The sequence below is a fragment of the Aphelocoma coerulescens genome, chromosome 18 (assembly GCF_041296385.1).
Source record: "Aphelocoma coerulescens isolate FSJ_1873_10779 chromosome 18, UR_Acoe_1.0, whole genome shotgun sequence".
NCBI classification, from domain to species: Eukaryota; Metazoa; Chordata; class Aves; order Passeriformes; family Corvidae; genus Aphelocoma; species Aphelocoma coerulescens.
In genome coordinates this window covers 431783-459538 of record NC_091031.1, presented here as the reverse complement: position 1 = coordinate 459538, position 27756 = coordinate 431783, and the positions used below count along the sequence as shown (strand labels likewise).

The following is a 27756-nucleotide window of genomic DNA, read 5'->3' as shown; positions in this document are numbered from 1 at the left end:
CAGGGGGGCAGGATCCGGCCTGGAGCGGGTCCCCTCCCACGCCCTGCTGCAGCAGCTGCTGCTTTATTGTGGCTCCGACAGTGCCATGGTGGGTGCTGAGGCTGAGCTGGTGTCCGGGAAGTACGAGGAAATGATGGGGCTGCTGCAAAGTTACAGCAAGAGGATCTACGAGGAATGGGCATCCGGACCCGGCGAGGAATGCCACTTCAGCCTGGAGCAGCCCCTGCTTCAGAGGGACCCCGAGTCTGCCCTCCTCAGCGTGAACTTCAGCAGAGAGGTCGGTGCTGGCACGCGGAGCACCAGCAATCCCTCACCCCGGTGTGAGCCCCGCGCTCTCGGGGGCTGCCTGAGGTGCAGGCGGTGCTGCTAACGAGCCCCATCCCGGCTGTGGTGTCTCGCAGCTCTCCGCCGTCCTGCGGGAGGTGAAGTACCTGCATATTCAGCAGCAGCAGGACATCCCAAGCAATGCTGAGAGCCTCTTCGCCCAAAATGAGACTTTTCAAAAGATAGGGGACAACTTGGAGCTCATCGTGGGCTGGTACAATGAGGCAGGTTCTGAAGGGGACACAACCCACCTGCTTTTCCACGCCCTGAGCCTCAGCCGGGCTGAAAGGGACTGGGGGGAGTTTGGGTACCACTGGCACATCACTGGCACCTCAGGTCCGTGCCCATCCTGTGGCTAAGCCAAGCTGTGGCTGCTGCCATCCACCTCCTGCCCCCCACCACTGTGTTGGTGGGCTGGGGACCCTGTTCCTCGGTGCTCAGTTACAGCAGGGTCCCTGCTCCAGCTGAGCACTCACCTGTGGATGTGTTGGCTCCAGGTGAAGCAGCGGCTGATGCCAGTGGAGGAGCCACTGCTGGCAGGGGAGCTGGGGGCCCTGGATGTCCGTCTGGCCAGCGCCGAGACATCTCTGTTCTGGAACCATGAAGGTACAAACCCCCACCTTGGCCATCCAAGATGAGGATCCTCCTTGTGCGTTTTGGGGGCCCCTGGTCCCCAGCACCAACTGACCTCCCAGTGCCCTGGGGATGTCTCCACAATGTGCTCGTGTGCCAATTTCCCTCCCAGGTGTCATGGAATACATCCAGGAGATAAGGGAGATCCTGCATGACCTGCAGAGACGAGTCCAGAGAGCAAAGCTGAACCTAGAGAACATCACCCAGCTGATGGAGGTAATGTTTGCTGGCACTTCACAAGCATCTTACCAGGACACATCTAGCTAGGATTGTCCTTTCCCTGGCTCAGCAGAGCAGCCCTGTTCTCTCCTCCCTGCAGGACTGTTCAGCCACTCCCTTGTTTGGAAGAAAGGACAACAAGGCAACCGCGCTCCTGGACCTGGATGGGAAAGAAAATGCCTTAGCTCAGCGCCGCACTGCCATCGAGAAGACGGGCGTGAGGATCCAGGAGATGGTGAAGGTAAGAATGGCCCTGGAGCACTGCATGGCTCACAGGCACATGAGGAAGGGCTTGCCAGCAATGTCAGGAGCCGATGCCTTTGCTGGGTGTTCACTGACAAACGCCGGCTGGTTTTCCCGTGGCAGGAGAACGCAGCTCTGTTCAAGGCTGACTTGTCCTCGCAGATGTGGGTGGCCTATGTGGGACACATAGACAGAATCGTGTTGGATGGGCTCTGCAGACTCGTTCACAAATCCCTGCAGCTGCTGCTCACCAACATGGTCCCTGACGTAGGTCCCGGTGTTCTGGCAGTGGGTGTCCCTGTGCTGGGCTCGGGGTGTCCCACCGCTCACGGTCAGTTTGGTCAGTGGCCAAACGTGACTGTCCCCATGCTCCCTGCAGCTTGCGGGGCTGTGGGACATGAAGACCCACACCAGGCACTGACCTGTTTCAGGCCCAGGTGTCCCCACTGTTTGAGGTGCAGATGGACCTGTGCGAGGGCCAGGTGCAGTACCAGCCCTCACTGGAGGTGGGGGGCGGCGACAGCTTCTTGGTGCTGGTGGAGCGGCTGCTCGGGGACACGGAGGCGGTGGCAGCCTCCATGCCACGGCTGCTGGAGGGGGCGGTCAGTTACAAGGTGAGTCCCTCATAGGCAGCAGCTCCCAGCTCAGCAGGAAGTGGGTGAGGGTGGCCAGTGTCCCCAACCTGTCCCTGAGCTCTGCCTGTCCCTTCAGACTGAGCTGGAGGAGCAGGCGGATCTCGTGAGACTGCAGGAGAAGCTGATGTCACTGGTGGTCAGCACCATGGCAGAAGGTGAAGAATTCAGTGCCAGCTTTGAGGAGCACTCCCACCTGTGGGAGGAGAGCCCTGAGGACTTCCTGCAGCGCTTCCTCATCTTGGGCAGTGTCCCTGGCCCTGAAGAGATGGAGACAAAGCCAGAGAAGCCCCTGGCGCCTGGGATACCACCGCTCCAGCTCTTTCAACAGGAGGTGTGGGATGGGTGCCTTGAGATGTGCTGGGTGCTTGGGGTGCCCTAGAGGACACTGGGGGCCCAGGGAGGCACCAGCCACAGACGATGATCCACTCTCATCCCCAGATTGACGCACTCGAAGCACTGTATGAAGAGGTGTTGGGGTTTGCCGAAACTAAGGTGTTTGGGGGGTGGCTGCAGAGTGACTGCCGCCCCTTCAAGAAGGCACTGCTGGCTGCCATCAAGGGCCAGAGCCTGGTGCTCCGGCAGTACCTTGCCCACCACGTCACCTCCAGGTAAGGCCTGGTGAGCCCTGGTGCAGGGATGGGGTGCTGCCAGTGACTGAAGCCCAGCTTAGCTGTGGCACAGGCACCACTGTGTGCCAGGGCAGGGCTGGCCCTGGGAGACAGAGCCCTGAAAGTGCAGGTGAAGGTTCCAGGGGTGAGTCTCTGGGGGGTCATGCCCTGCAGAGTGAGCCCTGAGCCTCAGGGACCCCTGGTGAATGCCATTGTCCTCCCAGTCTCCAGGATTTGCAGGATTTCATCCAAGAGTCCACTGCCGGCTTGAGTAAACCTCTGGAGGAGGGAGACTATGAAGCACTGGTGGAGGTGATGGGGCACCTGGCGAGGGTCAGGGAGAGGCAGGAGGTGACTGACAGCATGTTTGAGCCCTTGAAGGAGACAGTTGCGCTGCTCAAGACTTACGGGGACAAGATGCCAGAGGAGATCCACCTGCAGCTCCAGGTAGGCTGCCTAGGGTGTGGGGGTCCGGGCAGGGGCTTACTGGGGCCAGGCTGGTGACCCCACATGGTGTCCACTGCAGAACCTGCCTGAGCTCTGGGACAACAACAAGAGGCTGTGCCTGCGGGTCGCAGAGAATGCAGCACCCCTGCAAGCCGCGGAGGCCACCATCCTCCGCCAGAAGTGCCAGGACTTCGAGGTGCCTGCCTGGGGGCTGCGGGCAGGGAGGCAGCTGCTCAGCAGTTCCAGGGAGACTCTGCTGCTCTCCCAGCTGCCGGATCCTGGCTGCCCCCACGAGCCCCATCCTCCCACACAGGTCCAGCAGCTTGCCTTCCGGGACACTTTCCAGGGAAATGCCCCTTTTTCGTATGCAGACCCAGACCCCTACAAGTCACTGAACAGGGTAAGAAGGCAAGGACACCAGGGCCACTGCTGTCCCCACTGGCACTGCTGGGCCATACCTGACACTGGATGCTGGGGAGAGGCAGCCGCTCCAGTTCTGGCTCCAGCTCCCAGGCTGACAGGGGGGTCTGGGTGTGCAGCAGGGACAGAGCTGCTGCTGGAGTAGAGACATGTCCCTGGCACACAGTCCCTGGCTGAGACCTTTTCCTTTCCTTCATCCAGCAACATAAGAGCATCGCGGCCATGGAGAGGGACATGGCAGACCTGGCCACCTCAGCTGCGCTGTTTGAGGTGTCGCTCCCAGAGTACAAACAGCTTAAAATGTGTCGCAGGGAGCTGTGCCTGCTGAAGGAACTCTGGGACATGGTCACCCTGGTACGTGCTGTGGCTTAGGAGCCAGGGCACAGTGCCCAATGCTGCTTCCAGGCAAGGGCTGGACAGCAGGCTGCTCTTGGCTGGCATGGGCACCTAGCACAGGCACCTGGCACAGGCACCTGGTGCCAGCTGGGCATTGCCAGCCAAAGGTGCAGAGCTGTTGCAGCTTCTCAGAGAGCTCATTGCCATCAGAGGGAGGATGAGACATGGGGCAGGTTGTCACACTTAGAGCAGGTCTGCATGGCATGTGCATGCGTGGGGGGCCCGGTGGGCACACAGGGCGTGCGGGCACTGGGTATGCTGCTCTTCTTCCTGGGCAGGAACGCTTCTGTTAATCACATGTTGTGAAAATGTATCCTGGGTCCAGGTGAACTTGAGCATCGCCACCTGGAATACAACCAGGTGGTCAGACCTCAACGTTGAGGATATGGATATTGAGTGCAAGAAATTTGCTAAAGACATCCGGAGTTTGGATAAGGAGGTGAAGAGCTGGGACGCGTTCACAGGGCTGGAGAGCAGCATGAAGAACATGATGACATCCCTGCGCGCTGTGAGCGAGCTGCAGAACCCAGCCATCAGGGACCGGCACTGGCAGGAACTTGTGCAGACAACCAAGGTGCTCCCAAGTCTTCCTGCCCATCCCTGGCCCAGGAGGCTCCAGCCCCTGGCCTGGGAGGCTCCCAAGATCCACATCCAGCAAGGGAAGGGTGCCATTAGGTTTAAATCTGGCCACATGCAAGTGTTTGTGTAGGGTCTCTAAATGTGGGTGTTAATGAGCTCGTTTGGGTGAGCTGCTGGACTGGCTCTCTGTGGAGGGGAGCCCACGGCCCAACCACGCTGGTTCTGCTCCAGGTGCAATTCACCATGTCCGAGGACACCACCCTCGCGGATCTGCTGCAGCTGAACCTGCACAAGTTTGAGGAGGAGGTTCGCGGCATTGTGGACAAAGCGACAAAGGAGGCCGGGATGGAGAAGGTAAATGGGGCCCAGCTCCTCCCCTGCTTTGCTGAGACATCTGTGCCAATGTGACTCTGTGGCTGTCAAGGGCTTGTGTTCCAGTTCCTGGGGCTGGAGTCCACAGGGAGCATACAGAGCTTGTGGAGCTCATGCCTGGAGCAGGCATTCCTCTATCCTCCTGCTTCCCCACAGGGGCTGGACCCAGCACCATGGCACCCAGCTCATCCTTGTGCCCCAACTGCAGGTGCTGAATGCCCTGGACACTACTTGGGCAACACTGGAGTTCGAGTATGAGCCCCACAGCAGGACCCAGCTCCCACTGCTCAAGATGGATGAGGTGCTCATTGAGACGCTGGAGGACAACCAAATGCAGCTGCAGAACGTGTTGGCCTCCAAGTACCGAGCCTTCTTCCTTCAGAGGGCACAGGACTGGCAGCAGAAGCTGTCAACCACTGACACTGTTATCAACACCTGGTTTGAGGTACAGAGGAAGTGGAGTCACCTGGAAACAATCTTCATAGCATCCGAAGACACACACCGTCAACTGCCAGAGGATTCAAAGAAATTTGATACCATTGATGAAGATTTCCGAGTGCGCAGCCCATTCCCCCTCCCATCTTCCCTGTAGCTCTCTGCCGGTTTGGGTTGGCTAAAGTGTTTTTCCTCTTCAGGAACTAATGACTGATGCAGTAAAAACTCCCAATGTGATCGAATGCACCAACAAGCCTGGGCTGCACACCCGGCTGGAAGCGCTGCAGGACAGGTAAGGGTCAAGTCATTCTGGTGAAGCATTTTGGGGGGCCAAAGGAAGGGGTTGATTCCTCCAAAGCATCAGCAAGACAAGGGCTGAGCAAAGAGTAAAACCGATATGTGGGGGTTAATGGCAGGTCTTTCTGTTTTCTGCCAGGCTGGCGGTCTGTGAGAAGGCCTTGGCTGAATACCTTGAGACCAAAAGACTGGCTTTTCCCCGCTTCTATTTTGTCTCCTCTGCGGACCTACTGGATATTTTATCGAAGGGGACCGAGCCCCTTGAGGTATAGGCTGTGTATGAGCATGGGGGTGAGTCCTGTGCCATTTCCCTGCTAACTTGTTCGAGCAGTTTTAGAACATTTTTCACTCTTATGGGCAGAATACCATCCCTGATCCCTCTTCCTGGGCGTGCAGTGCCCAGGGAGCATCCAGGCGTAGATCCAATTGCTGATCACACCTCTGCACGTGACAGGGGTCCTGACAGTGGCTGTGCCTCTATTCTCAGGTGTCCCGGCACTTGACGAAGCTGTTTGACAGTTTGGCCAAGCTGAAGTTCCAGGAGAGCTCAGACCAAAAGCCTCAGAAGGTGGCCCACGGGATGTTCAGCCGGGACGGGGAGTATGTGCCCTTCAATGCAGACTGTGACTTGTCTGGCCAGGTCAGCTGAGCTTCGTGGAGACTCTGCATGCTGAGGCAGGGGGGCAGATTGAGGATGGGCATGAGCCTTTTGCTGGTTGTGCTCTAACAGCATGGCAGGAGTATAAAAATGCAATCACAAAGATTTTTGGTCAAAAACCCCAGAAACAGGACCTGCATTGTAGGTACAGAACAGCACAGTCATGTGAACCTGCTCAGCCTCACAGTCCCTGGAGGGTTGCAGGGTGGTTACCCCTCAGCTGTTTGCCCTCAGACCACCCCCCATCACATCCCCTGGGATGTGCCCTGTGGGACCAGCACCAGACTCTCTCCTGTGGTGTACTGAGATGCAGGGAGAGGTTTGTGCAGGCTGAGTGGACGTGGGCTGGGAGCTGCTCGCTCAGCCCTGCTGGATGTGGCCCTCCAGGTCGAGGTGTGGCTGAACCGGCTGCTGGAGCGCATGCGCTCGACACTGCGAGACCTCATCCCCCAGGCCCTGGGCACTTACGAGGAGAAGCCGCGGGAGCAGTGGGTGTTTGACTACCCAGCACAGGTGGGTGCTGCTGCCCGGGGCCAGGCTGAGCCAGGTCTGAGAGGGACAGGAGGAGGAGACAGAGAGCCCTGGGAGGCACAGGCGCCCACCCTGAGCCACTGCAGGTTCCTCCTTATGGCCCTGTTGTCCCCATGGTTTGCTGCAGGTCGCTCTGACGTGCACCCAGATTGCCTGGACCTCAGAGGTCGGTGTTGCCTTTGCCAGTCTGGAGAAAGGTTACGAGAATGCCCTGAAAGATTATAACAAAAAGCAGGTTGGCATCATCTCAACCTGACCTGGAGCTGGCCCGAGCCTCTCTGCCAGGATGGGGGTCACTGAGAGGTGGGCAAATGAGGGCATCATCTCTGTGTCCATTATTTCTGTCCTTCCGCAGATCGCTCGGCTGAATGCCCTGATTTCCCTGCTCCTTGGGAACCTGAGTGCTGGAGACAGAATGAAGATCATGACAATCTGTACTATTGATGTCCATGCAAGGGACGTTGTGGCCAAAATGATCCAAACAAAGGTATTTGGTACCAGAGGGTATTTTTGCTGCACCATCTCTCAGAACTTTGGAGCACAGATTTCCTGTCATTCTATTATTTTCGGGCTCGGCACCTCAGTTGGTGGGTGTGGACTGGGCTGGGCCAAGAGGAGAGACGGTCCTCACCCACCCCAGCACTGCACTGGGACCCATTTGCACGCTCTCCTTGTGCTGGGAGGTGGCGAATGGTCCCGAGGCACGGGTGTGTCGCTGTCCCAGCGGGCCAAGGTGGGCAGTGCCAGTGCCCACCTGCCCTCCACAGCCAGCTGCTCCGCAGGTGGAGACCTCCCAGGCGTTCGCCTGGCAGTCCCAGCTCCGGCACCGCTGGGATGACGGGGAGAAGCACTGCTACACCAACATCTGCGACGCTCAGCTCCTGTACGCCTACGAGTACCTGGGGAACACCCCCCGGCTGGTCATCACCCCCCTGACAGACAGGTTGGCTCCCCACGCCTCCCAATGCCCATGGCACAGTGGCCATGCACACCCTGGGCCCCGCTCAGCCCCAGTGCCCTCCCTCCACAGGTGCTACATCACCCTGACACAGTCCCTTCACCTCTACATGGGGGGGGCCCCCGCTGGCCCCGCAGGCACTGGGAAGACAGAGACCACCAAGGACCTGGGCCGGGCAGTGGGGATTATGGTCTATGTGTTCAACTGCTCCGAGCAGATGGACTACAAGGTAGGGCACGGGCAACAGGACGGTGCCACTGAGGTGAGAACCATGGGCTGTCCAAGACAAGGGGGCCCTGGCTTTGGGTCTATGGGAGCCCAGGGGAGCCTCAGCAAGGGGGCTTTATCACTGTGGGGAATTTCCCTAGGGAAGAGCACAATCCATAAAGCACGAGCAGCTCTCAGCACTCAAGTTTTGTTTACAAATCCCCCCCCCCATTGCGGCTGCTGTGAGGGATCGCAGTGCCTGAGCTCTGTCCTGCTGCTCTGTTTCTCTCCAGTCCTGTGGGAACATCTACAAAGGACTTGCCCAGACAGGTGCCTGGGGCTGCTTTGATGAGTTCAATCGCATCTTGGTGGAGGTCCTGTCTGTCATTGCAGTGCAGGTGCGTGCTGAACCCACAACCCAGTGGCACCGGGTGCCAAAGAGACTTCCAGCTCCTGTCCTGGATGCTGCCCCAGTTAGACCTGACTCACAGGACAGTTTGCTACTGTTCTCTCTACTGTGTCCTGTTTGGACACAGGGTGGCAGGTGGAAGCACAGCAGTGTAGGGGATTTGGGCCCAGCTGTGTCCCATCCTGGTGACCTGTCACCCCCCAGCTCTGGGACAGGGAGTTGGGGTGATTAAGAAGGAGCTGGTTTAAGGCCAGCTCTCCTGCTGCTCTGGCTTCAGCAAGATCTCAGTGTTATTCCTGGCACAGCCAAATCCTCAGGCTCACCTTGGGGAGTGGTGAGGGCCAGCCAGAGCACTGGGCAGGGAGCTGGGAACTGCCAGCACCAACACCTCTGCTCACCTGGCAGGTAAAATGTATTCAAGATGCAATCCGTGCCAAGAAGAAAAGGTTCAACTTCTTGGGGGAGACTATCTCCCTGGTCCCGTCGGTTGGGCTGTTCATCACCATGAACCCTGGTTACGCCGGGCGTACAGAGCTGCCGGAGAATCTAAAAGCTCTGTTCAGGTGGGTCAGTGTCATTGCAGCACTCACCCCCGTGCTGGCACCCATGTGCCATGTCCACAGTGTGACCGAAGCCAAGGTCGTTAGTGTGCACTGGTGGCCTGGTGTGAGGGAGCCCTTGGCACCACGGGACAGTCCTGTCACTCCCCAGAGGTGGCCAGGCGGGGTGAGCTGGGCTGCTCGACAAGGGGAGAAGATGCTTGGGTGGGTTGCCACCCTCAACTAAAAATCCAGTTGAGAGTAGGACAAAAAGGTGGTGAAGCACTGGAAGGGGAGGCACAGGGATGCTGTGGGACCCCTGTCCTTGGAGAAACTCAACCTGTGTCTGCACAAGGGCTAGTGTGCCCCAGTCTGGTGGGGCATGAGCCCCGCCTGGAGAAGGGATCTGGGCAGGAGACCCCAACAAGCGTAACTGCAGCAACTGTTAGTTATGCTGGAAACCTGGGGGCAAAGCTTGGGAGCTGTGGGAGGGTGAGGACATGGTAAGGGGCCCTGACAGCTGTTGCTGCTCCTCTCTAGACCCTGCGCTATGGTGGTCCCCGATTTTGAACTGATCTGCGAAATCATGCTTGTGGCAGAGGGATTTCTTGATGCCAGGCTCCTGGCAAGAAAGTTCATCACTCTCTACACACTCTGCAAAGAGCTGCTGTCAAAACAGGTAATTAACAATATTACACAGTGCTGTGAGAGGAAAGAGTCCATTTGATCATCAAACCTGACACAGTGTAGTGGGATTGCTGGTGGTGATACACGAAGTGACAGCTCTGCACAGCTCAGGTCCACGGCTGGACAAGATCTGCTTCTACCTGGTGCATCATATGGCACCTTTCTGCCTTAAGGAAGGAATCAAGAAGCCCAAAAGTAGAATAGCATGGAATTAGAATGAGAATGAGAATGAGAATAGAATTAGAATTAGAATTAGAATTAGAATTAGGCCAGTTAAGGTGAGAGCATTCAGATACTATTCATCTCAAGAGAGGTGATTGACACTATAAATGTGTCAAGAAGGAAGTCAGATTCCCAGTTCCAAACCACCCCCATGACTGACAGAGGCTTCTCCTGTAAATAAGCTCACTTTAGGTCCAGCCCACTGGGTGCCATGTGGATGACCTGGCTGGGGGCCGATGGACAGGGTGTTCTCTGCAGTGTTGTTTGAAGCAGTTCTCCCTCACCAAAGGGAAATGGTGATTCTCTGCTTCCTGTCACAGGACCACTATGACTGGGGCCTGCGGGCCATCAAGTCCGTGCTGGTGGTGGCAGGCTCCTTGAAGAGGGGGGACCCTGGCTCTGCAGAGGACCAGGTTCTGATGAGAGCTTTACGAGACTTCAATATACCCAAGATCGTGACAGATGACTTGCCTGTGTTCTTGGGGCTGATTGGAGACCTGTTTCCAGCACTGGATGTTCCCAGGAAGAGGGACCTCAACTTTGAGAAGGTGCAAGCTCAGGCATGGCAGCCTCGCCAGAGATGTCCCAGTCCTGGCAGGATCCAGAGGCCCATGGTCTATTCAGCACTTCTGGGGTGGCCGGCTCATCTCCAGGGTCTTTCCAAGGCTGCTGGTGGTCAGTGCCTGCTCTCCCTCCCAGGTCATCCGTGAGTCTGTGCTGGAGCTGAAGCTGCAGGCAGAGGAGAATTTTGTGCTGAAGGTGGTACAGCTGGAGGAACTGCTACAAGTGCGACACTCTGTCTTCGTCGTCGGCAGCGCCGGCTGCGGCAAGTCCCAGGTAGCGGCCAAACCAGCCTGAGGACATGGGGCCCCTCTGGCCTCAGCCAAGCATATCCCATGGCCTCCCACAGCTTGTTGGTGAGGGCCGTGCAGACCCCAGCTCTGCCAGCAGTGTTTGGGCGGAGGACAGCAGTGCAGCCATGGCCATGCCAGGCCCTCAGGCACTGTGTGTGCCAGACTGAGCCCGTGCAGTCGAGCAGGTTTGGGAGGCACAGCTCCTCCACAGCCCTCAGGGGCTGCCCAAGACACCCATGAGCAGAGCAGAGACAAAGAGCAGACAGGGGCACGCTCTCACGACTGATCCTGTGGTGCTGGCAGGATGACAGGACAATGCTGGCTGGTAGGGCCTGGGCTTCCACAATGCCCTGTCCTCTGCAGAGGAGGTCAGGTGCTTTCCCAGAAGCAGTCCAGGTGGAAGCAGGGCTCCATGCCCCCCACTGCAGGCAGAGGCTGCCAAAGGCTGTGGTTGCGCTGGTGGGATCAGTGCCTGTGGCTGCACCATCCCCTCTCCACAGGTGCTGAAGTCCCTCAACAAGACATACCAAAGGCTGAAGAGGAGGCCAGTCACTGTGGACCTCGACCCCAAGGCTGTGACCTGCGATGAGCTGTTCGGGATCATTCATCCAGCCACACGGGAATGGAAGGATGGTGAGACACCAATGCTGTGAGCTCAGTTTATGGGATGTGAGATGCAATAGGAAGACTTTTCCTTGGGGCTCTTTCCTGGAGTGGGAGGGAGAAGGAATATGTTTCATGGGAGCACCAATCCCGCGTGTCCTCCAGCAAATGGCTGTGTGGAGAGGAACAACCCGTATCTCTCTGTGGGGCAGGTCTGTTCTCCACAGCAATGCGTGACCTGGCCAACATCACACATGATGGGCCCAAGTGGATCATCCTTGATGGAGACATTGATCCAATGTGGATCGAGTCCCTGAACACAGTCATGGATGACAATAAGGTTGGTGCTATCACACCCCAGGGGCTTTGCTCGCTTGTCTTGGGGGGACCAACTGCAGGCATCCCCACAATGAGCCACTTCCCCCAGGTTCTCACCTTGGCCAGCAATGAGCGCATCCCCCTCACTCCCACCATGCGGCTCATCTTCGAGATCAGCCACCTGCGGACGGCCACGCCGGCCACTGTGTCCCGAGCCGGAATCCTCTACATCAACCCCACAGACCTGGGCTGGAACCCGTGAGCCAGGGAGGGAGAAGGATGGCATGGGATGGGATGGGACGGGACGGGACGGGACGGGACGGGACGGGACGGGACGGGATGGGATGGGTGCTGGCCCCCACATGCTCACTGCAGCCCTGCTTGTCTCTCCCACAGCATTGTGGCCAGCTGGATCGAGACAAGGACAGTGAAGTCTGAGAAGGCCGCTCTGATGATCCTCTTTGACAAGTACCTGCCACCATGCCTGGAGAAGCTCAAGTCTGGGTTCAAGACAATCACCCCTGTTCCTGAGGTCACGGCCATACAGACAGTTCTGTCCCTGCTAGAATGTTTCCTGACACCAAAAAATGTCCCACCAGACTCACCCCGGGAGCAATACGAGCTCTTCTTCGTCTTCGCCTGTACCTGGGCCTTCGGTGGGGCCTTGTTCCAGGACCAGGTACAGCCACGGGACTGCCCGGCACCTGCCACCCCTCTCTGCATCCCATCATGTGGCTGGCATCTGAGTGTCTCTGTTTTGTCCTCCAGCTGGTGGATCACCGCCAGCAGTTCAGCAAGTGGTGGCTGACGGAATTTAAAACCATCAAGTTTCCTAACCAGGGGACAATTTTTGACTATTACATTGATCCAAAAACAAAGAAATTCAGTCCCTGGGATGAAAGAGTGCCAGAGTTCGAGCTCGACCCCGACATTCCCTTACAGGTATTTCCCACAAGCTCTATGTTTATATGGTTTATTTGACTATCACTCCACAGTTTTCCCCTCAGCAATGCCTGCAGCATCATCAGGATTTGGACTGGTAGCACTCAGCAAACCCGATGGCTTCCTAAACTTCTCTTTACCCCACAGAAGCCTCAGCAAGGGCTGCGAGTTCCATGCCTCCTTTACCTTCAGATTAACCTGCAGCTTCACAGAGTCTCACAAAATAGTTGTGACTATTGCCTGAGTGCAAAATGTCCTTTAGTACTCAGTTTGTGTTTCCTGCAATGGCATCTTGGGGGTGTTATCTGAGCTGTCAGGGAAAAGGGCGAGGAGGAGCTGTGGCTGTTTGGCGGTTTCAGGAACTGTTGTTCTGTGTAATAACTTGGTTTTGGTCAGAAAGTCTTTAGAATAATAGAGCACCCAAGACCTTTTGCTTTAGAGAGGGACCAGGTTTGCATGCAGAGAGCATCGTCCGTTGGAGCTGCCAGGAACACTGCGTGGGGCTCTCGCACACTGCCTGCTGCCCCGACAGCGTCCTGCCTCTGCCAATGCCAGGGCAAGTGCAGGGACTGACAGTGCCTCTCCGCAGGCTGCCATGGTGCACACCACAGAGACCATTCGCCTCCGCTACTTCCTGGACCTGCTGATGGAAAAGCAGCGGCCAGTGATGCTGGTGGGGAACGCAGGGACGGGAAAGTCAGTCCTGATGTGGGACAAGCTGGAAGCACTCAGCACAGATGAATATCTGGTGCAGTCTGTGCCCCTCAACTTCTACACAACCTCAGCCATGCTGCAGGGTAAGGCTGGCAGAGCCAGCAGCCAGCCCTGCACTGGGCTGTGCCGCAGGGTCCTGCAGTGCTGACCCCCCACCCACCTACTCCTCCCACTGCAGCCGTCCTTGAGAAACCCCTGGAGAAGAAGTCTGGGAGAATTTTTGGCCCACCTGGCACCAGAAGGCTGATCTACTTCATTGATGACATGAACATGCCAGAAGTGGACAAGTATGGCACTGTGGCACCACACACACTTATCCGGCAGCACCTGGACCACGGGCACTGGTGAGTGCTGGAGGGGCACAGTATGATGGGGGAACCTATCCCCATCCCTGGGGAAAGTGTCACGGTGCTGGTCCCTGCACAGGTACGACAGGAACAAACTGACCCTGAAGGACATTCGCAACTGCCAGTATGTGGCCTGCATGAACCCGACCGCGGGGTCATTCACCATTGACTCACGGCTGCAGGTGTGCAGGACCCGGGGGCAGGGCTCTGCCGGGCACATTCACTCTCCTGGCACCAAAGCCCAGAGGGTGGAATGAGGCAGGGGACCCTGCAGTGCCATTTGGCTGCATCAGCCCCTGTGGGGCAAAGTTCCCATCTCAATTTCTGCCCCTTTCTGCAGCGCCACTTTTGTGTCCTTGCTGTGTGCTTTCCCAGCCGGGAGGCTCTGCACACCGTGTACGGCACCATCCTGGAGCAGCACCTGGCCCGGCAGACCATTCCACCACTCCTCCGGAAGATGCAGCCCCAGCTGGTAGCAGCAGCTCTGGGTGAGCCTTTGCCACACTGGGGTGGGACAAGCCCTTGGGGAATGTCTGTTGGGGAGCCGAGCCAGGCTCAGGGGACTCTGGGGACCTGGAGCCTGCTCACCCCCCTGTCCTGCCAACAGCCCTGCACCAGAAGGTTGCCTCCAACTTTCTGCCAACAGCCATCAAGTTCCACTACATTTTCAACCTGCGGGACCTCTCCAACATATTCCAGGTAGTGGGAGAGACATTTCTTCTAAAATATCCTTATTCCTCCCTTTCCTCATCCCACATCCTTGCAGCATACCATGTCCCTGAAAAGGGCCTTGGCCTCTTCCCAGAGCAAACCTTTGCAATCAGCTCTGAGCAGTACTAAAATAACCCTGAGGACTGCGGGATTTGTTTGTCAGGGGCTGCTCTTCTCCACCCCCGAATGCCTGAAAAGCCCTGTGGACTTGGTGCGCCTCTGGCTTCACGAAGCAGAGAGGGTGTATGGAGACAAGCTTGTCGATGAACAGGATCAGTACAGCTTCAAGAAGCTGCTGGCAGACATCTGCAAAGCCTCCTTTCAAGTAAGTTGTGCTGAAAAGTAGAGTGCTCCAGCCCAGTGGTGCCCCCCAGGTGCCCCACAGCTGGAATTGCCTCTCCCAGGACCTCAATGAAGACGCGGTGTTCGCCAAGCCCAACATCTACTGCCACTTTGCCCAGGGCATGGACGAGTCCAAGTACATGCCAGTGGCAAGCTGGGCAGCTCTGAATGATCTGCTCAGGGAAGCCCTGGACAGCTACAATGAGGTGAATGCAGCGATGAATCTGGTGAGTGCCCATGGCAGACAGCTCTGCCCTGGAAAGACGGGACTGCGGCATTGCACTGCTTGGTTGGGTTGGTGCATTATGGGGCACTCACTGCTCTTTCTGCCCTGATCCAGAACACCAAACTTTCCCCTCCTGTTTTCTTCAGGTGCTCTTTGAAGATGCAGTGTCTCACATTTGCAGAATTAGCCGGATCTTGGAGTCTCCTCGGGGCAATGCACTACTGGTGGGGGTGGGAGGCAGCGGAAAGCAGAGTCTGGCACGGCTGGCAGCTCACATCAGCAACCTGGGCGTGTTCCAGATCACGCTGAGGAAAGGCTACGGCATCCCGGACCTGAAGGTGGGAGCAGCTTTGGACCCTGGCTCAGTGCCACCTGCTTGGGGATGGGTCCTGCACCTGCAGCGACAGTGCCTGGGGTGGGCTCACGAGGCTCTGCTCTCCTTGCGACACTGCATTTGCATGCCAGGATCCGCTCGCAGGTGACACCCGTGGGTCCTGCCCCAAGGGGCCACTGTGCTTCCCCAGCCAGGCATAGGCAGGAGCTACTGGTGACAGCAGGCGTGGTGGTGTGGGCAGCCCTGGTGCTGGACTTGTGCCTGGGCAGAGCACCTGGCACCAGCTCCTTCCCAAAGGCTCCCTTCCAGCTCTCCAGGGCTGCTCCAAACTGGTTGCTTTGGAGAACACTTCATGAGGGTTGAACTGCAGGGTGACAGTTTCTCTCTGTCCCAGCTGGACCTCGCCTCCCAGTACATCAAAGCAGCTGTGAAGAGCGTCCCCACCATGTTCCTGATGACAGACTCCCAGGTGGCTGAAGAATCATTCCTGGTTGTGATCAACGATTTCTTGGCGTCTGGGGAGGTGCAAGGCCTCTTTCAGGATACTGACCTGGAAACCATCATCAGTGCCATGAGGCCTCAAGTGAAGTCCCTTGGATTGGAGGACACAAAGGAAAACTGCTGGAAATTATTTATAGAAAAAGTCAGGCGCCAGTTAAGGGTGGGTGTTTGCTCCCTAGGTTGGTTTGTCTGTGCCCCTGATTTGCCTGATCCAAAACCTCTTTGCAACAGGCCACGGAAACACCAAGGTTTCACCCCAGGCTGGTGGGTTTGAACAAAAGGTTTTCAGAGACTCCCCAGGTGCCCTCAGCCCCAGAGGTGCAGGGCAGAACAGCCCTGTATTGACCTCCCTGGGGGCAGAGGGGGGTCAGTAGCTTCCACGGCCACACACCACGCTGGGCACTCACAGGGACACCCACATGAGCACTGTGCTCAGCTGCTGACTGCAGCCACCAAAGGGGAACCCAGTTCCAGCTGTGGTGAGAGGCACAGGGTGCACAACCACAGACCACCTCCTGCCTACTGGGAGTTAATGGGAAGGCAGCAAATCTCTGGTCTGCAGAGAATCCTTGCAGTCATGTGGAGCCCCCGGAGACACTCCCCCCACCCCAACAGTGGGGACACCCCACTCAGCCACTGCCGTTCTGCCCCAGGTCGTCCTCTGCTTCTCCCCTGTGGGCTCAACCCTGCGTGTGCGGGCCAGGAGGTTCCCTGCTGTAGTAAACTGCACAGCCATCGACTGGTTCCACGAGTGGCCGGAGGATGCTCTCGTGTCCGTCAGCAGCAGGTTCCTGGAGGAAACGCCAGACATCGAAGTGAGCCGAGACCCCAGCACGGCTGCTGTCCTAAGGCACTGGGGATCCTGGGCTGCGCTGGGCAATGAACTCCACCTCTGCTGCTCTCCATGCTTAGTGTGCCCAGGGATGGGGGTCTGGCATGACACAGGGGGCTGGGAACAGCAAGCTGGGAATAGGTCTGGGATAAGTTTACAGCTGGTTCCAGCGTCAGAGCCTGCAGCTCTGTGCTGTGCTGGTGAGGACAAACCTTCCCTTTCCATTCTGTCCTTAAAACACCCCCACAGGCAACAGCCTAGGGACAGCAGCTCCTCCCCACGCAGGGATGTCAGGGACCCAGAGCTGGGCATGGGAACCAGCACCAGTGCAGTGCCTTGACCACCAGCATCTCAGCCCTGCGTAGTGCTGCTGATGAAAAGGGTCACTTTGCTCTGGCCTCTGGGGCTGGACACAGAGACAACATTGCAGGAGGGCTCAGTGCAGCCACTGCACGTCACTGCAGCTGCCTGCTGCAGCTCACTGCAGCTCCCTGTCTGTGCTCTCTGTGCAGCCAGAGGTCAAGGCCTCCATCAGCCGGTTCATGTCCTTCGTCCACACAAGCTCAAAGGAGATGTCCAAGACCTACCTGGCCGTGGAGAGACGCTATAATTATACCACGCCAAAGACCTTCCTGGAGCTGATAAAGCTCTACCAAAACCTGCTGGCGAGTAAAAGGAGCAATCTCTCTGCCAACATCAAGAGGCTGGAGAAGGGGCTGATGAAGCTGCGGAGCACAGCATCACAGGTACCTGCCCATAGCCTTTCTTGTGCATCATGCCTGTAGTAGGTCTGGCACAGAGGGAGAGAGCAGGCACATCCCTGCAGGATGGTCACAGTGTCTGTCCCCAAGCCATACCAAGACACTGCTGCTCCACCAGGCAGGGCTTGGCAGGATCAGCCCTTTTATCTGCTCTGTTTCTTCCCTCATTGAGGTGGACGACCTGAAAGCCATGCTGGCACTCCAGGAGATAGAGCTGAAGCAGAAGAACGAGGACACAGACAAACTGATCCATGTGGTGGGTGTTGAGACAGAGAAAGTCAGCAAGGAGAAAGCCATTGCTGATGAGGAGGAGCTGAAGGTCGAGGCCATCAACAAGGTGCGAAGTGCTGAGCTGGTGTCCAATGTGGGACAGGGCAGCGTGAGTTCTGTGGTTACAGCCACTCACCCCATCCCATGTCCTCCCTCCCCAGATGGTGGCTGAGAAGCAACGAGCCTGTGCAGCTGACCTGGCAGAGGCAGAGGTGGTGCTCTCCGCCGCCCGCGAGGCCCTCGACACACTCAACAAGGTGGGTGACCTCTCAGTGGGAAGCAGGTGCCCAGCTAGTGCTGGCAGCCCTGGGCTGGGGTGATGCTCAGTGGCCCTGCGGTCCCTTCCCAGTACAACCTGACAGAGCTGAAGTCCTTTGGGGCCCCACCACCAGAGGTAGTGAATGTGATGGCAGCTGTGTTGATTCTGACGGCCGAAAAAGGCAAGATTCCGAAGGACAAGAGCTGGACAGCAGGAAAAGTCAAGATAGGAAAAGCGGACACTTTCCTTGCAAGCTTAAAAAACTTTGATGGGGAAAACATCCCTGAGCCCTGTCTCAAGGCATTTGAGTGAGTCCACAGCTGGTTCCTGCCCCTTCACAGCCTCTGCCATGTGCTGCCCTGAGCAGGGAGGCCAGGGGGGACCCTCACCTGGGAGCACAGCAGGCTTTGGGGACAGGAGTGGGATCCAGGTGTTGGCACTTCTCTCCCACCCTGCCACCCAGAGGCAACCCAAGTCCCGGGAGGAGCGGGATGGGCCGCCGGCAATGCCATAGCGCAACGTGTGCTCCCGTTCCAGGCCATACCGGACAGATCCCGGGTTTAATCCAGAGTTCATCAAGTCCAAGTCAACGGCCGCAGCAGGGCTGTGCTCCTGGTGCCTCAACATGGTCCGTTTCTATGAGGTGCACTGCACAGTGAAGCCCAAGAGACAGGCGGTGGCCGATGCTGATGCCGAGCTGGCAGAGGCGCAGCAGAGGCTCAGTCGCATTAAGAGCAAAATTGTCGTAAGTGTGTGTCCCCACAGCCCCCAGCCACAAGCCACCCAGTCACCAAATAAGCAAAAGCACTTCATGAACCCAGAGCCCAGCCCAAGAACTGTGCTGGGATGGGGCTGCTGCGGAGCTCCGGGACCATGGAGCCTCCCATCTGGGCTGGGAATAACTCTGGGGCTGTTCTCTTCCAAAGACCCTGAACGCAAATCTGGCGACTCTCACTGCTCAGTTTGAGAAAGCCACAGCAGAAAAGATCAAATGCCAGCAGGAGGCTGATGAAACCAACAAAGTAATCACCTTGGCAAACAGGTACCATGCAAACGCGGGCTCCAAAGCATCAGGGCAGGCTGCTGCTCCCTGGCATCGCCTGGTGCCCATGACACCAGGGCCATGGGAGCAGCAGAGCCCCCCATACCCTCCCCAAATTAAAAAATTCTGAAATGAATTGGGCCAGATATTCATGGGGGGAGGCAGCCATGGACATGTTTGGTGACAACGCCCCAGGTCACCATGGCTGAGTCCCCAAGTACCCCCTACCCGGGTCACAGCACCACAGCAGCCACCATCCCCTCTGACCTCCTAGGCTCGTTGGGGGCCTGGCGTCCGAAAACGTCCGCTGGGCTGAGTCAGTGGAGCAGCTCAGAGAGCAGGAGCAGACACTGTGCGGGGACGTGCTGCTGGTCTCCGCCTTCGTGTCCTACATCGGATACTTTACCAAGAAGTACAGGGCTGAGCTGATGGACCAGCACTGGATCCCCTTCCTCAATGGGCTGACGGTGAGAGGCCACAGGCTCCATCCCAGAGTGCCTGGAGCTCCTTCCCCCATGCCCACCAGCACCAGGGGCTCCCACCCCTCTGCAGCCAGGCACCCAGCAGCTCCTCCCTGCAGGTGCCCATCCCCATCACCCCAGGCCTGGACCCCCTCAGCCTCCTCACGGACTCTGCCGATGTGGCTGCCTGGAACAACCAGGGGCTGCCCAGTGACCGCACCTCTACCGAGAATGCTGCCATCCTCTGCAGCACCCAGCGGTGGCCACTGCTCGTGGATGCCCAGCTGCAGGGCAGCAAGTGGATCAAGAACAAATTTGGAGAGGACCTGCAGGTCGTCCGCCTGGGCCAGCGAAGGTGGGCCAGGGGCTGTGGGGTGGGCGCAGGCTCGAGCTGCACCAGCCCCCCTTTCCCTGCCATTGACGGGTGCAGAGTCAGGGCAATCACGTCCCCCATCAGACCCAGGGCATCCAAGGGCACCTGACACCTCCAAAAGCTCTGTGGCAGCCGGGACTGGCAGAGTGCAACTGGGTCCCAATAGGGCACAGTGGGTGGAAAGCACCCCGTGAGCCCCCCACAGCAGCCCAAGCCCCCCACAGTGCACAGGCTTGCCACACACGCCTCCCCTCTCCCCTCTCAGATACCTGGACATCATTGCCCAGGCGGTTTCTGAAGGACAGACACTGCTGATCGAGGACATCGGTGAGACAGTGGAGGCAGTGCTGGACCCGCTGCTGAGCAGGACCACCGCCAAGGGCAGGTCGGCACATCCCAACGCTGAGGGGTTTCACCTGCCCCAAGCAGCCACTGCTGCCCCAAAATGCTGGTAGATGCACCTTCACTGTGGGCAGCTTGGGAGCCTGATCCTTCTTTTGCTTTGGCCATACCCCACAGTGTTCTCCAGAATGTCCCACGGAGGACACCTGTACTGAATGTGGTCTTTCTGACTGTTTTGGTCCTTGGCATCCAGTTCATTTAGTGATTTAAGAGCACGCTTCTTGGGACACCTGCCATAGGGCATGATAAGCTGGAAGGGGAACTGGACCCCAGAGGCCATGGGGGACTGTGGCAAGGCAGTCTCCAGCTCCTGTTCCTCTACCCTTGCCCTGCCAGGTCTGATTTGGTACTTCTGCCCTTGCTGTGCCTCTTCCCAACCAAAGAAATTCATCCCAAGCAGTCAGGAACAGCACACAGGCTGAGGGCATCTGTCTGTGATGAGTTACCGCCCAGTGTGTGGGGATTAATTTGTTTAATTAACTGAACAGATACATTAGAATTGGAGATAAAGAAGTCGAGTATAACCAGCAGTTCCGCCTAATCCTGCATACCCGATGTTTCAACCCGCACTACAAGCCAGAGGTGCAGGCTCAGTGCACTCTCATCAACTTCTTGGTGACACGGGAGGGCCTGGAGGACCAGCTCCTGGCTGCTGTGGTAGCCCGGGAGCGGCCGGACCTGGAGACCCTAAAGGTACAGACCCGGCTGCTGGCTAGAGGGGTGGGAGAGGCCAGGGCACTGCAGAGGTTTTGGGGCAAGGGAGCATGAGAGCTCCCCTCCGTGTGCTCACTGCTGTTTGCCAAGAGCCAAGGAAGTCATGGCCAGACCCTGCAGCTGCAGGTCCCCTCTGGCCCCCGCAGCCAGCACTGCCTGGGCACGCTCATCACTTCACCCTGTGGGTGATGGTGGGTCCCAGGAGGGGCCACATCCGCCTTCTCCTCGCACCAGCACACTGGTGGCCGTATGACAGAGTGACTGGTACCAGCACCTTGTCATGATCTCTTGAGTGACACATCCCTGGGCGCTGCTGTCGTAGGCAAACCTGACCAAGAGCCAGAACGAGTTCAAGATCAAGCTGAAGGAGCTGGAGGACTCACTGCTTGCCCGGCTGTCAGCAGCTGGGGGAGATTTCCTGCGGGACACAGCGCTGGTGGAGAACCTGGAGATAACGAAGCGCACAGCCAAGGAAATTGAGGAAAAAGTAAACATGCTGCTCCCTGGAGCTGGGGTCGCAGGCAGAGGGACAGCTCAGCTGGGCACCCAGCAGGAGGGTGGGCACTGCTTTGATGTATGACGGGGTTCTGGTAACACCCAGCCCCCTGCACCTCCAGGTAAATGAAGCTAAAGTCACTGAAGTACAAATAAACGTTGCGAGAGAACACTACCGGCCGGCAGCGGAGCGCGCATCCCTCCTCTACTTCATCCTGAGTGACCTTAGCAAGATCAACCCCATCTACCAGTTCTCTCTCAAGGTAGATGGGGAGTGAGGAGGGAGAGAGATGTCTGCAGACAGGACAGAGTTGGGGGAGCACGGAGATCCAGTGTTTCAGCTTTCATGCTGATGCCTGCTGGGATCTTCCTCAGGCCTTCAACGGGGTCTTCGAGAAAGCCATCCAACGTGCAACTCCCAGCGATGACACCCGGCAGAGGGTGATCAACCTGACGGACCAGATCACCTATCAAGTCTACGTGTACACTGCACAGGGCCTCTTTGAGAAAGACAAACTCATCTTCCTGGCCCAGGTTGCCTTCCAGGTAATCCCTGCAAATGTCTGGGGCTCCTGCTGTACAACAGGCATTCATGTGGCTTTAGACAGGTTGTTCTCTTACTCTGGGGCTGCTGTTGGATGCTCAGAGCCTCTTGCCCCTCATGCCGGGGCTGTGGGCATTGGGTGGCTGTGATGCTGCACTCCCAACTTCCAGGTCCTGGCCATCAAGAAAGAAGTGAACCCAGCAGAGCTGGACTTCCTCCTGCGCTTCCCTTCCAAGGCTGGTGCCACATCCCCCGTGGACTTCCTGCAGCACCAGGGCTGGGGTGCCATCAAGGTGGGCCTGTGCAGTCCCCCACTGTGCCAAGGCAATGCCAGCACAGCCCCTGGTGCAGCAGGTCCAGGGTCACCTGCAGGGTGGGCAGAGCCTAGGAGTGATTTAATCCTTCTCTGCGGGACCTGAAGGCACTTTCAGAAATGGAAGAGTTCAGGAGCCTGGAGAGCGACATCGAGGGCTCAGCAAAGCGATGGAAAAGGTTTGTGGAGATGGAGGCGCCAGAGAACGAGGTGTTCCCCATGGACTGGAAGAACAAATCAGCCCTGCAGAAGCTGTGTGTGCTGCGGTGCCTACGCCCTGACAGGATGACCTATGCCATCAGGTATGCTGATGCCCAGCACGGAGCTCTCCTGCAAGAGCCCCAGAGTGTCACCACACCAGCTGCAACCAGTGACTGTTCCCAGCTCACGGGATGGTTCTGTTTTTCTGTAGGAAATTTGTGGAAGAGAAGATGGGAAGCAAGTATGTGGAAGGAAGGAGCATTGACCTCTCTGAGGTATACAAGGAGAGCAGCCCCTCCACGCCCCTATTCTTCATTCTCTCCCCCGGCGTCGACCCGCTGAAGGATGTGGAGGCACTGGGTGAGGCATTGCCCACCCCAGACTGGCACCAGTCCCGACGGCCATAAGCTGCTGCGGGGCCAAGAGGCCAGAACCGCACAGCCCAGCTCAGTACTGACGCTGTGATAATGACAGCACACATTCCCCTTCCAGGTACAAGGCTGAATTTCACCATTGACAACGGGAAGATCCACAATGTATCACTAGGGCAAGGCCAGGAGGTCGTGGCAGAGCACGCCATGGAGGTGGCAGCTGCAGAGGGCCACTGGGTTATCCTGCAGGTGGGTGGGGGACAGTGGGGCGCACCACAGGTGCACAGCCCTGATGGCAACTGGGCACATCAGGGCACAAAGTCCTGCCAGCATCTGGGCACACCATGCATGGTCACCCCATCCCTGGTGATGGCAGTGACATTGCCTGGGCTAGCTGGCTGTACCCAGCCCAGGTGCTGTCATGTTGCACTGCACCTTCTCCCTGTGGAGCCACAGTAGGAATCTGGGGGGGAGGTGAGATTCACAAGGTCCAGAGGGTTTCTTTTGCAGAACATCCACCTAGTGGCCCGGTGGCTGGGCACACTGGAGAAGCTGGTGGAGCAGCACAGCCTAGCCAGCCACCCCGAGTACCGACTGTTCATGAGCGCCGAGCCGGCCCCCACCCCCGAGTCACACATCATCCCACAGGGGCTGCTGGACAACTCCATCAAGATCACCAGCGAGCCGCCGACAGGCATGCGCGCCAACCTGCACGGAGCCCTCGACCTCTTCTCCCAGGTACCCCACAGCTGCCTCCTCGGGACCACTCTGGGCAGCATGTGCAGCTCATCCCCCTCCCAGGGTTCCACAGGCTGAGCACCTTGGGGGTGTCACTGCTGCCAGGGACACTGCACCCAGAGCCAGCCCCTGCCAGCACAGCCTCCTGGAGTGCCAAGAGCCCCCCTCTGCCAGGGGTTTAGGGGTAACCAGAGCTGCCCAAGGGTTTCCAACACAAGGAAGTGCCAGGTTGCCAGTGCCTTTCCTGAGGCAGAACCTGGAGCTGCTGCAGCTTTGCCATGAACAAGCTGCCTCAGCCATCGGCAGGGCATTGGGGTGTGAAATCCAAATTCTTTCATAAAAATGAGTGCAAAAATTACCAACTAGAAAATCATTAAAATACAATCGTATGCCTCTTTTTTTCTAATAAACATCTTCAGTTCTCTTTTGCCTATGAATGTTCTCCACTAGGGCATCTGATAATAATATTCACCTGCAACCCACCCTCACTATTCCTCCACAGGAGACACTGGAGCAGTGCAGCAAAGAAACCGAGTTCAGGTGCATCCTGTTTGCGCTTTGCTATTTCCACGCCGCGGTGGCCGAGCGGCGCAGGTTCGGTACCCAGGGCTGGAACAGGCCGTACCCCTTCAACAACGGCGACCTGACCGTCTCTGTTAATGTCCTGCACAACTACCTGGAGGCCAACCCCAAGGTGAGGGACAAAAAGGTGACTGCTCCTCAGCACAGCACACACTGCAGCAATTGGCCTTTCTTAGAACATTCACCAGTTTGCAGCACAAACACCGTCTCATGAAGAAGCCCAGGGCCAGGAGCAGTTCCTCCCCTGCTCCCTGCACACTCACGCAGGGGAAGGGGATGAGTACTCAACCCAACTGAGCTGGGTGGGAGAGGCATCAGGCACCAGCCAGGACAAGTGCCTGCCCTGGCCCATGCGCCTGCCCTGACCCATGCCTTGCTGATTAGTGGGTAGTTCCACCTAAAAAGCAAAGCCCGCCCCAAGAATGCAGGTGCAGTGAGCAGGGCTGAAGTCTCACCTTTAGACCTGCCCTCACAGACATGATCAGTGCTGGCTGGAAAAAAGACAGGATTCAAACCACAGATGAGTGTGTTCATACTGGAACAAGGAGAAATCTGTGGGTGATCAATAGACACCACTCTTCCCAAGCTTCTGTGGGTCCAGGGACTGTCACCTCCCTGCACACTGGACAGGTCAATCCTGGAGCCATCACTCCGTGGCCCTGCAGTTGCATGGGGAACTCCTCGGGAGTCCCAGCTTGAGCTTCTCCCTACAGGTACCATGGGATGACCTCCGGTACCTCTTTGGTGAGATCATGTACGGGGGGCACATCACTGATGACTGGGACCGCCGGCTGTGCCGCACATACCTGAGCGAGTACGTCCAGCCCGAAATGCTGGATGGGGAGGTGTCCTTGGCTCCAGGGTTTATGATCCCTCCCCGCTTGGATTATGAGGTAAGAAACATTGCAATTTGCTCTGGATAAGTGCGCATGAGTCCAAGTTCCCTCTCGCCCACCAAGGGGAATGTAGGGAGAGAGTGTCAATCCCCTGGAAAAGTGCAGAATTGCTACAAAAGTAATTCCTGTGGTTGAGACGGAAAGGGAAAAACTTGGCTGAGACACAAGTTAAAAAAGAGCCTCTGTGAGCACAGAGGCAGGTGCTGCGAAGGGCCCCGAGAGTGGTGACAGGTTTTCAAGGTTGCGGGGAACTTTGGGCTCCTTTGCCTGTACTTCCAAGCTAACGCTGGCCCTGACCCTGCGCTCAGGCCTACCACCAGTACATCGACGACAACCTGCCAGGCGAGAGCCCCCACCTGTATGGCCTGCACCCCAACGCAGAGATGGGTTTCCTGACCGTCACCTCGGAGAGGCTCTTCCGCACAGTGCTGGAACTGCAGCCCAAGGAATCCGACGCTGCTGGAGGCTCAGGTACCTCCCGAGAGGAACAGGCAAGTCAAGTCCTGTCTCTTTATGGTAGAAATTAACTGATTTTTTTAAGGTGGGGGAAGTAATTACAATGGGAGAAAAACCTCTTAAGGGTGACAACTGAGAGGCTAGAGAGAGGGGACACAGACACAGGCCCAGAGACAACTGAGAGAGCAGGCCCCATAGCAGCAAGGCAGGGATAGCTGAGGGAGGTGACTCCAGCCCAGCCAGGCTGCACTCACCGGCCTGGGGATGGCAGCGCACACAGCCGAGGCAGCCGGCACCACGGCCAGGAACCTCACGCCCTGACGGGGCCAAGATGCACCACTGGCAACTATGTGGGGCTCCTCAGCAGATGTAGCTGGCTGAGGAACTTCCACTCATGATAGCAATTACAAAAAGAAAGATTTAAAATAAATTTTTCAAAAAGTCATCTTCCTGGCTGCCTGGATTTTACACTTGAATTTCACAGCCTCCATGGCCTCAGGTCTCTTACCCTGGCTATCAAAAAAGAACTCTACAGCTTTTTAAGACCCAAGAGCAGTTAGTAATAGAATGGAGCATTAGTAACAAAGGAGGAGGTACAAAGAAACACCAGGGCAGAAAAAGAAAAAAATTTTACCAACATCATTAAATGTGAACCTGCAGCATTTTTCTCTGGGTAAAAGCAGTTTATGGCATTCTCATTTCAGGTGAAGTCAGTCCTGGATGAAATTCTTGGGCAGCTGCCAGAGCCGTTCAACATGGAGGACATGATGGCAAAGGCAAAGGAAAAAACACCATACACTGTTGTAGCCCTCCAGGAATGTGAAAGGATGAACATCCTGACCCATGAGATCAGGCGCTCGCTGAAGGAGCTGGACCTGGGACTGCAGGTACACAGCACGCAGCTGCCTGGATCATCTCCCAGTACTTCCAAAGTACTCTTTGCCTTTGCTGCAGCTTTCACCCATCAAGCTCTGCCCCAGCCTTCTGCTCCCTGAGCCCACACACAGCCCTCTGGATGTCCTACCACTGGCTGCAGGTGACACTGCCTGGACTTTTCTCTTTTTCATAGGGAGAGCTGACAATTACATCTGAGATGGAAGAGCTGGCAAACGCTCTCTTCTATGACAGCGTTCCAGAATCGTGGACACGTTATGCCTATCCCTCCCTCCTCAGCCTGGCAAGCTGGTATGCGGACCTGCTCCTGCGGATCAGGGTGAGCAGGGCGTGTGTCAGTCAGAGCTTGGGGCGCGAGCAGGTACCCCAGAGACCAGGACTCTCCCCACCAGTGCCCTGGTTTATTGGTATCTGGTTTATTTCTCAGTATCGATTTAACCAGCCTGAAGTACCTGAAAAGGGCTGTTACCCCAGGCATGGGAGCACAGGTCTGACCAGGGTTCCCATTACAGTACATCACTGCAGGAAAAGAGCATCAGCTCCCCCTCATTACAACTCTGGGTGTTCCATAAAAAAAATTAATAGAACTGGCTTTGTTAAAAAATAACAGCAGTATTTTCTGCACTGTGAATTCAGGGTTTCAGCTTCATTGCTGCAGGGGAATCTGCTGTTTATTCCTCCCACACCCCCTCCAGCCAGTCCCCACTCTGCAAGATCAGCTGAAGCTTGGGTTAGGCACAGCAAAGCATCAGCTCTGTCACAGTGTCCTGCAGCTCACAGCACACCCTCCACCCCAAAGGACTCTGCTGGTTTATTTTCCAGGAACTGGAAGTCTGGTCAACAGATTTCGTGCTGCCTGCAACAGTGTGGCTAGCGGGATTCTTCAATCCCCAGTCCTTCCTCACAGCCATCATGCAGTCCACAGCCAGGAAGAAGCAGTGGCCACTGGATAAGATGTGTCTGGCAGTGGATGTGACCAAGAAAATCCGTGAGGACATAACATTTCCCCCTAGAGAAGGCTCCTACGTGCACGGGCTCTTCATGGAAGGTAAAAACTGCACCTCTGAGATGTTTCAGACATGGAGCAGGCCTAGCTCAGCCCTTCTCCCTCGTGCAGCCGAGCAGTGCTGGCACTCACTGGCCGGTCTGCTCTGCCCCGCGCTGGAGGCAGCCCAGAGCAGGGAGCCCGGGCCCCACTTGGCTCCGGGCTCGGCCGCCAGCTGAGGGCAGCACTGCCCGGACCACGCAGCCTTTCCAAACCAGACGCTCGTGTTTAGCAATTCAGGCTCCAGCTCACAAACCCCAGGGCTCCCGGAGCTACAGGGCTCTAGCGATTACAAATGTCACATTCTCCTTTGATGCTCGAGTAAGACAAATTGAGAAACTCAAAGCCATAATAATTACTGCTAATGAGAGGGAAGGAGGCAGTTCAGCAGAGCAG

General features: G+C 57.1%; 2 protein-coding genes across 3 annotated transcripts in view; one reads left to right on the top strand and one right to left on the bottom strand.

Moving 5' to 3' along the window:
- Positions 1-27756, top strand: part of DNAH17 (dynein axonemal heavy chain 17) — a 33823-nt gene that overhangs the window by 4169 nt on the left and 1898 nt on the right. Inside the window, 68 exon segments of the mRNA XM_069032868.1 lie at positions 82-277; positions 402-548; positions 822-930; positions 1070-1173; positions 1277-1417; positions 1543-1686; positions 1851-2033; positions 2131-2385; positions 2493-2662; positions 2887-3109; positions 3189-3305; positions 3423-3509; positions 3731-3883; positions 4251-4499; positions 4736-4858; positions 5085-5432; positions 5512-5603; positions 5748-5874; positions 6096-6248; positions 6654-6779; positions 6925-7032; positions 7153-7284; positions 7580-7740; positions 7828-7984; positions 8256-8360; positions 8777-8934; positions 9451-9589; positions 10140-10367; positions 10519-10656; positions 11174-11306; positions 11489-11616; positions 11704-11852; positions 11991-12273; positions 12363-12536; positions 13126-13333; positions 13429-13594; positions 13677-13779; positions 13938-14085; positions 14205-14296; positions 14472-14633; positions 14713-14877; positions 15023-15214; positions 15605-15871; positions 16365-16526; positions 17056-17289; positions 17477-17641; positions 17736-17831; positions 17924-18141; positions 18371-18578; positions 18760-18875; positions 19150-19342; positions 19456-19691; positions 19975-20094; positions 20600-20804; positions 21148-21312; positions 21443-21583; positions 21696-21866; positions 22035-22157; positions 22286-22479; positions 22590-22738; positions 22871-22998; positions 23260-23487; positions 23990-24181; positions 24783-24962; positions 25274-25456; positions 26126-26308; positions 26491-26634; positions 27138-27363. Coding sequence (XP_068888969.1) covers positions 82-277; positions 402-548; positions 822-930; positions 1070-1173; positions 1277-1417; positions 1543-1686; positions 1851-2033; positions 2131-2385; positions 2493-2662; positions 2887-3109; positions 3189-3305; positions 3423-3509; positions 3731-3883; positions 4251-4499; positions 4736-4858; positions 5085-5432; positions 5512-5603; positions 5748-5874; positions 6096-6248; positions 6654-6779; positions 6925-7032; positions 7153-7284; positions 7580-7740; positions 7828-7984; positions 8256-8360; positions 8777-8934; positions 9451-9589; positions 10140-10367; positions 10519-10656; positions 11174-11306; positions 11489-11616; positions 11704-11852; positions 11991-12273; positions 12363-12536; positions 13126-13333; positions 13429-13594; positions 13677-13779; positions 13938-14085; positions 14205-14296; positions 14472-14633; positions 14713-14877; positions 15023-15214; positions 15605-15871; positions 16365-16526; positions 17056-17289; positions 17477-17641; positions 17736-17831; positions 17924-18141; positions 18371-18578; positions 18760-18875; positions 19150-19342; positions 19456-19691; positions 19975-20094; positions 20600-20804; positions 21148-21312; positions 21443-21583; positions 21696-21866; positions 22035-22157; positions 22286-22479; positions 22590-22738; positions 22871-22998; positions 23260-23487; positions 23990-24181; positions 24783-24962; positions 25274-25456; positions 26126-26308; positions 26491-26634; positions 27138-27363 — 11303 coding nt within the window.
- Positions 11339-27756, bottom strand: part of PGS1 (phosphatidylglycerophosphate synthase 1) — a 32524-nt gene continuing 16106 nt past the window's right edge. Inside the window, exon 10 of one of the 2 annotated variants that reach the window (XM_069032865.1) lies at positions 11339-11381. The gene's annotated coding sequence lies outside the window, so the exon portion shown is untranslated. Of the gene's footprint in view, positions 11382-16467; positions 16503-27756 lie in introns of those variants that run through there. The other variant, XM_069032866.1, reaches the window with a different exon arrangement.